This window comes from Physeter macrocephalus, chromosome 19 (assembly GCF_002837175.3).
Source record: "Physeter macrocephalus isolate SW-GA chromosome 19, ASM283717v5, whole genome shotgun sequence".
NCBI lineage: Eukaryota > Metazoa > Chordata > Mammalia > Artiodactyla > Physeteridae > Physeter > Physeter macrocephalus.
This window is the reverse complement of record NC_041232.1, coordinates 10,599,569-10,608,145: the sequence shown is the minus strand read 5'-3', so window position 1 is coordinate 10,608,145 and position 8,577 is coordinate 10,599,569. Positions and strand designations below refer to the sequence as shown.

Sequence of the window (8,577 nt, the reverse complement as noted above, 5' to 3'; positions counted from 1 at the left end):
TACCACACGGTGCCAGCCTGGAGGGCTTGGGACAGATAATTGGCCTTGTCCAAGTCCTTTGTGAAGACAGCTGCAGCCAGCCCGTACTTGGAATTGTTGGCTCTCTCAATGACTTCCTCTATGGTCTTGAACTTCAGAATCTGCATCACTGGCCCAAAGATCTGGGGTTAGAGAGCACAATGGGTAGGTGGGGCAGACACGGAACCACCTGTTACCCAGCTTTCCACAGCGCTGAGCAGATGATTCCAGATGTGGTAACAAGCCCCCAGACACACCCTAACTGTTCCAGAGGGAGAAGACAGCTCCCACACTCACTGGAATACAAAGGGAAGGAAGCTAATGGGACTGGTTACCTTCTGTGTGCCACCTTACATACCTTATTTCTAAACAGTCCTGTGAGGTAGGGGCTTGCACTGACAGGTCACATGGAGATTTAGTTTCAAAGAATTTCAGTCAGTCATTCAGCAAGGCACACACTAGATGCTGAAGAAAAAGCTATGAACAAGATAGGGTCTCTGATCTCAAGATGTTCTGAGTTTATCTTATACTTTCCCTGCCCTATTTCTGAGCCATTTCTTCAAGGCATCCTGGTTCCTTTTAGTGGGCTCTAGAAACCAAAACATGGGAGCTAGGTGTGCTTGTTGTGGTTGGGGTGTGGCTGCTCTCAGCCCTATCAGGGGAGAGACCCCGGGGAACAGATCCTGATGTAATCAAGTGAGTGGCATGTGACCGTGACAAGTGGTAGGAGCCCAGAGGAGCTACCTGGCCTGAGTGGTGGGAGGCAGGGGATCAGGGAAGGCCTCGAGAGGTGATAGTCAAGCTGTGACACCACACGAGCAGAAACTGGCCAAGTCAGAGTGAGGGTGAGGAGCAGGGAGGAGGGAAATGGAGTTCCAGGCACCGGCACACGCAGCACCCATTCTCGCAAAATCCCATTCTCCACTAAAAGGAACCAGGACTTCTTGAAGAAATGACTGATTCTAGGACTGGGTGCAGAGTGTCAAGACGGAGGTGCAAGAAGACTGCCAGGAGCCCATCACGGTTGGAGCAAGGACTGCGAGACGGGGCATCTTGCACTTTGGGCACTAGCAGAGCAAAGGCAGCCCCTGCCCTTCTAGAAAATGGATATTTTCCATTTCCATCAAGATTTAAAAAAAAAAAAAAAAAAAGCATCAAAATAGTCATGATGGGAAAAGAGGCAGAACTCTGTTGTACTCTCTTACCCTGATTTTGCATTTTAATATTTTATTTTGAATTATCCGTGGAAGGGGGTGGCAGTATAATGTTTTCCCTGCATAGGGCCGCTAAAGGGCTTCATCCTGCTGGGGGAAGTGGAGTGAGTCTGAAATCCACAAGGGCAGAGTACACATGTTGGATACCCCTGGATCTCCAGTGTCTGTAGAGCACCTTGCACATAGCAGGAATTCAAAAATTATTTGTGGGAAGGGATATGGGGATATATGTATACGTATAGCTGATGATTCACTTTGTTATAAAGCAGAAACTAACACACCACTGTAAAGCAATTATACTCTAATAAAGATGTTAAAAAAAAAATTTTGTGAAATGAACGAATGAATGAGATGGAGCTGCTGCCCTACGTTCGTAATCAGTGCCAAGGGGGAGAGAAGATCAAGGGACTCTCGCCATGTGGGGAAGTCAGCCCTTTGATCTAGTCCAGTGTCTGCTTACATGAAGGCCATGAGAAGGGCCAGGAAGAGTCATTCCTTGACTCACAGCTCGCAGGGACCAGAACACACAGGACCTGCAGGCTCTGCTGGTGAATTCAGACGTTCTCCCCAACAATTGGCAGCCATAAGAGGCTGAAGAGGAGAGGCACAAGATCAGAAGTGAATTGCGAATCATTTGTCTTATGCATAGAGCCGGGATTTGGCCCAAGGCCAGTGGATGGGTCCTGGGTCAAGATGCTGGATTGAACTGTCCGCTTCTCCTCCTAGGAACAGTCCCTCGAGCGCTGGACCCATGCTAACCTCCTCCTTTGCGATGGTCATGCCATCCTGCACGTCTCCAAACACGGTGGGCTGGATGAAGTAGCCACGGTCAGCAGCCACCCCTCCACCACACAGCAGCTTCGCCCCCTCCTCCTTCCCAGATTTGATGTAGCCAAGGACCTTCTTAAACTGAGTTTCATCCACCTGAGGGAGAAGGAGCCCAGAGTTACAGAGATGCTACAGCCATACCTCTCCCAGCTTCAGGCTTAGAACCACACAGGCAAGAAGACAACTGGGAAATGGGCCAGATCATGAATAAGCAAGGCCAAAAACATAAGAATAGATTCCACCAAACTCATTAGCCCTCAAAGAAATGAATATCAAAATGAATATCAAGCCCACTGTTTTTGTTTTTCAAGTATGAGATTACTAAAAATTTTAAACAGTAAGAAAATACATTGATGCCAAGGGTATGTTGCATACTCTGTAATATTCATACATTATTAGAAGGACTGATACAACATTATAGGTCAATTACACCTCAATTTAAAAAAAAAAAGAAAGGACTGTAAGCTGGTACAGCTCTTCGGGCAAATGGCTTATTAATACCAGACAAAAAATTAGATGTTCATATCCTCTGACCCAGCTATTTAACTTCTAGGAATTTATTCTACATGTGACAAAGGGGCCTGAACAAGGATAGTCACTGGGGAACATCTTACAGAAGCAAGAAGTGGAAACAATCCCAAGTATGCATCAGTAGAGGAGCTGGTTAAAATGGCACACCCATATACTGGCATCATTAACAACAGACCTGTTCACTGACAGACACAGAACGACAGCCTAAGATGTTCTGTAAAGAGGGGGGAAGCTTGTAGGATGATATGTATTATATGACCCTACTTTTGCTAAAACAAACATGCCAAAATGTAACTGTGTGTGTATGTGGTTACCTATGAGGAATGGACATGAAGGGGACAAGGGGATCTTATTTTTTACTTTAAACTCTTTTTTATGAAGTTTTTAATACAAATTTGTATTACCTTAATAATTATATAGCCACAAACCACAAAGAAAAATGAGAGAAAAAAAGACGTTGGGATTCACAGCAGCACTATTCACAATAGCTAAAAAGTACAAACAACCCAAGGGTCTATCAACAGATGCATGGATAAAGAAAATATGGCCTATCCATTCAGTAGCATATTATTCAGCCATGAAAAGTAATGAGCCATCAAGTCACGAAAAGACATAGAGGCAACTTAAATGTACATTGCTAAGTAAAAGAAGGCAATCTGGGGGGAAAAAAATGAAAAAGACGAAGAAGCCTAATCTGAAAAGGCTACAGACTATATGATTCCAACTACATGACATTCTGGAAAAGACAAAACTATAGAGACAGTAAAAAGATCAGTGGTTGCAAGGGTTAGGAGGAGGGAGGAATGAACTGGTGGCGCACAGATTTTTAGGGCGCTGAAACTATTCTGTGTGATACCATAATCATGGGTACATGTCTTGATTCATTTGTCAAAACCCACAGAATGTACAACACCAGGAGTAAACTCTAATGTAAACTATGGACTTCATTTAATAATAATATATCAATATTGGCTCATCAAATTATAACAAATGTATCACACCAATGCAAGATATTAATAATAGGAGAAAACAGGGGATGGGGAGGTTAGGGGATATATGGGAACTCTGTACTTTCTGCTCATTTTTCTAAAAGAACAGAATCTATTAATTAAAAAAAAAAAAAAAGGCTGCCTTGGCCAGCACTAGAGCCTGGGGAGTAGACACAAGGAACGCAGACATACCCAGGACAATGAAGCCTGCAGAGAGGCCCCCGTTGGCCCCAGAAGTGGGCTCAGGGCCGCGTGCAAGGGATTTGTGGGAGGAAGCATCCCTGACCCAGTGGATTCCTCATCCCTGAGAGGAGGAGGCTGGAGGAGGCCAGCACAGGGCCCTGTGGAGAGTGAGCCCAAGACAGGCTGGGTCTAAGGCCAATGCTGGAAAAAGGATCAGGATGTGAGAGGAAGTGGTGGGGTGAGGCACTGTGTTTCCTTTTGTTATAATTATTATTGACTATATTTTTATTAGTTAAAATGAATACATGCTCATTGTAAGAAAACAAAAAAAAATTTTTATATTTTAAATCAAACAGCTCAGAAGAGTATAAAGTGAAATGAAGTCCCTCTGCTACAACGGCCCTCTGCCCTCCTCCCAGACGTAACTGCGATTAACAGGTATGTGTGTGTCTTTCTGGTAGATGCATTTGTATGGATGGCCAAGGTCCAGGAAACATGCATTCCCTTTCTCACAGCCACTTCTCATATTTATTATGTGTATGTAATTTACAAAGGGCTTTCCATTATTAATTTCCACTTCACGGCCACTCTGTGAGTTACGAAGGGCAGGCTTTATGGTGGCTCAGAGAGAGCATGTGGCTTCCCAAGGGCACACAGCTGGTACCTGGCAGAGCTGAGATTTGAAGCCAGGCCTGCCGGATGCAAAGTCCAAGGCCCTTTCCGCTTCTCCACGGTGGCTCCGGACACCGAGACCTGCGTGCAACCACCGGGCTTACCTGCGGCCCCTGCTCAGTCCGGCTGTCAAAGGGGTTCCCGACCACACGAGACCTGGCCCGGGCAACACTCCGCTCCACAAAATTGGCGTAAATGTCCTCCTGCACAAAGGTCCGGGAGCCTGCACAGCAGCACTGGCCCTGGTTGAAGAATAGGGCGAAGTGGGCCTGCTCCACAGCCCAGTCCACTGCGGAGGCAGAAGGCAACCATGAGAAGAAGAGGATAAGGAGGAGCCTGGCCCCACTGGCTGCTACCCTTAACCCGTTACCACTACCAACAGCGTTCGTGCCTGCTGGGTGCCAGACTCTGTGTGGGAACAAGGCAGGGCCGATCGCTCCCTTCTCTGAGTGTGGAGACCAAGTGGCAGATAGACACGAGGGAGAGTGGTCATCACCCACTGTGGTAATGGAGCCAAGGGCGGCTGGAGGACCAAACCAGCTGGCCTATGGCCATCAGGGAAGACTCCCTCAAGGAGGACAAATCTGGGAGCACCTCAGCAGGACCAGGAAAAAGGATGTGATGGAGGGAAAGTAGTCTAATCTGAAAGCATGCTGCATGCTTGTGCAAGTGATTAGCTCAGCCTGGCTGGATTATAGGGAGCAGAGAGGAGAAAGGCTGGGGGAGAGGCCACATTATGTAGGCCAGAGAGCCATGCTGAGGGGTCTTACTTTCATCCTGAGGCCCTGGGGGCAGAAACCAATCCGCAGGGATGCTGAGGATTGCGGAACTGAGTGGGACCACAGAATACAGAGCTAGTGGCAGGTTGATATCAGACCTCCCCCCTGAAAACTTACTGTCAGCATCTGATAATATGATATTGGGACTCTTTCCTCCTAGCTCCAGGGTCACTCTCTTGAGGTTACTGTTCCCTGCAGCAGTCTGGATTAGGTGGCCAACCTATAGGGAAGCAGGAACAGAGACAAACTCAGCGGAGGAAAACAAAACCAAATGTTCTGAGACACACAGAACAGAAGCCCCCACAACCTGAGGGAGTAGCTGTACTACAAGAGACCTGGAGAATTTCACCAAATCTGGCCATTCACTTACCATCACTGCCCCATCCTCTGAGCTCCTAGGATGACAATGACAGTAACGACACGAGCAGGGTTATTGCTGTGTGGCTTCTACACACTCAGCACCACCTACATACCAGACACTGTGCTAATTAAGTGTTTTGTGTGCATTAAGTTCAACCCTCACAACAACCTCAGAGGTAAGGCCGACTCTTTCCCTTGATATAGAAATGTGGGAGCTATAGCTCAGAGTGGTCAAGTCACTTGCCCAAAGTCACACAGTAAATGTGGAATCAGAATTCACATTTGGGCAAACTGCATCCAGCACCAGTTCAGACCTGCTATCCTGCCTCATTCTCACAGTGTTTTAAATGGTATCTCCTAGCACAGGGCAAGGATGGGGTGCTTCTCACCTCCGTATTCCAAGAGACTGGCACAAAGACACCCCTGTGCTTATCTGTTGAATGAACACACATACCGCAGTCAAGAAACCATCCCGTCTGACTTCCCTCATGGCGCAGTGGTTAAGAATCTGTCTGCCAATGCAGGGGACACGGGTACGAGCCCTGGTCCAGGAAGATCCCACATGCCGCAGAGCAACTAAGCCCATGTGCCCAACTACTGAAACCCGTGCGCCTAGAGCCCGCGAGCCACAACTACTGAAGCCCGCGCCTAGAGCCCATGCTCCGCAACAAGAGAAGCCACCGCAATAAGAAGCCCGCGCACCGCAACTAAGAGTAGCCCCCGCTCGCTGCAACTAGAGAAAGCCCGCGCACAGCAACGAAGACCCAACACAGCCAAAAATAAATAAATAAATTAATTTTTTTAAAAAAAGAAAGAAACCGTCCCATCTGCAAGATTCTCAACATCCCTTTGAGGCATTAATTTAGGTGGTGACTAAGCCAAGAAAGAGCCTGGACTGTGTCATCTAGGCCACAGTTCTGCCCTCCCGCAACCGCCATCTCTGCGTACAGACTGAATGTCTGAAGGTATCTTTACCTCGGGGGTCATTTTAAAGATTACCTTTATTATACTATTCAGCATGCCTTCTCTAAAGTCATGCAATGAAGCCTTCCAAGAATTCAAGGATAGGAAAAAGGAATTTTGTCCCTGATTTCAAGGTGATTATGTTTAAGAAATCCCCAGGCATCTTATATGTCTTTGTCTCCCCGGGGCCTGGCACAGAGCAGAACTCACTCATTCATTCATTCATTCATTCACTCACTGAGCACTTACTCTGGGCTAGACTTTTGCTGAATACATCATAAGCTTTATCTCACTCAGGCCAACCCCAGGAGGTGGGCACAGTTATTATCCCCATTTTACAGGTGGGGAAAAGGAGGCTTCAGGAGGCTGACTTGCCTAAGGTCGCATAGCTAAGTAAGTGCTGCTGAAACAGTTCGTTTGACTCCAAAGCGCATTATCTTCCCCACTACACCACACCCACTGTCTGTACTGCATAGATACTGCCATCCTCATTTTAAACACAATGAATGGAGCCCCCAAAGACACTCAGTGAATTGCCTCATGTCATAATGACAAGTCTGGGATTTGAACTCATGTCTCCCTGAAGCCCACTCTCTTTAATCGCCAGGGCAGTGCCAGTCAAGGAGTCTGACACAGCCGAGGTGCTTTGACCTTGGGCAGGCAGTCAGCTCTGGGCTTTATAAAGTCTAGACAGTCCTGGCCTCTTTATCACATGGGATTCCAGGCCACCCCCCTACAGCAGCTGGAGTGTCAACCAATCCACAAAGGGCTCCACCCTGATGGTACCTGCTGGCACACATGGGGCCCCTCACTTGAGCTACTCAAAGGCAGTCCTGGGGCAGACCCCCATGCAGTACCCAGAGGCTAATCTTATTTTACTTTATTTTAGCTGCGCTGCACGACTTGCGGGATCTTAGTTCCCCAACCAGGGGCTGAACCTGGGCCACAGCGGTGAAAGCGCCGAGTCCTAACCACTGGACCGCCAGGAAGGTCCCCCAGAGGCTAGTCTTGAACGCATCATCCTTTGAGGACTGGGGGTGTTTGAACCAAACATACCACAAGCGTGAGGTCCTAGGATGCCTTACCTCAGTGGAGCCTGTGAAGGCCACTTTGTCCACATCCTCATGGGAGGCAACGGCAGCCCCAGCTGTGGGGCCAAATCCAGGTATGATATTGACCACGCCAGGAGGAAAGCCGGCCTGTAGGCAAACACCAGGGACACTGGGAGTCGTTCTTCTGCTCCAAAGGGTCTGGACAGAGGAATACACATCCCCTCCCAGAAGCTGAGGCAGTCTGCCCAGCACACAGGTGAGCAGTCTTACCCGGTACTACTCAGGAATTCTAAATGGTGCAGCAAGGATCCTGTTTTGTGGGATTCCCTGTGCCCTTTGCCCCTGCCCCCATGGCACTCACTTAGAATGGTGTTCATTCTTCAGAGGGGTCTTGCAATGAAACCCAATGTAGAAGAGAGGTGGTGCGGGTCACTTCGGCTGAAGTGTGATGAGCAGGGATGAGGGGGGTTCAGTCCCTTCTCTACAAATACCCGCCCCCACTACGGGAGCCCCTCATCAGCACTCCTATAGAGCAAGCCTCTACAAAGGCATATAGAGGTCAAGATGGACGCAAGCCACGCACCTCCTTAATCAAGTTGGCCACATAGAGGGCAGTGAGTGGAGTCTGCTCAGCCACCTTCATCACAACCACGTTTCCAGTCGCCAAGGCTGGGCCCAGTTTCCATGCTTGCATCAAGAGCGGGAAGTTCCACTGCAATCAAAAACAGCCACTCCCGAAATCTCAGCCGAGAGCTGCACTGGCAGCAGAAAGTGGCAGCCAGAGAGCAGAAGCAACACCAGCTTCTCTGAACCTCTAGCGTCCCCTTCACAGCTCAATTGTAGATTTAAGACAGGTGAACAAGGCAGGTGGCAGATGATAATATTAGTGACTCGCATTCCTGCTTTTCCATACTAGGCACCATGCTACATCATCGCATTCAATCCTCCCTACTGCCCTAAGACAGCTACTATCACTTCCACTTTTCAG

At 48.2% G+C, this 8,577-nt stretch overlaps 1 protein-coding gene across 5 annotated transcripts in view; it reads right to left on the bottom strand.

Annotated features, from left to right (window-relative positions):
- Positions 1–8,577, bottom strand: part of ALDH2 (aldehyde dehydrogenase 2 family member) — a 29,235-nt gene that overhangs the window by 4,393 nt on the left and 16,265 nt on the right. For all 5 annotated transcript variants that reach the window (XM_007130001.4, XM_028480161.2, XM_028480162.2 and 2 more), the window contains 6 exons: positions 8,173–8,301; positions 7,623–7,736; positions 5,332–5,434; positions 4,540–4,724; positions 1,992–2,156; positions 4–161 (listed from right to left, as the gene is read on the bottom strand). In XM_007130001.4, the coding sequence (XP_007130063.1) occupies positions 4–161; positions 1,992–2,156; positions 4,540–4,724; positions 5,332–5,434; positions 7,623–7,736; positions 8,173–8,301 (854 nt within the window). The remainder of the gene's footprint in view (positions 1–3; positions 162–1,991; positions 2,157–4,539; positions 4,725–5,331; positions 5,435–7,622; positions 7,737–8,172; positions 8,302–8,577) is intronic.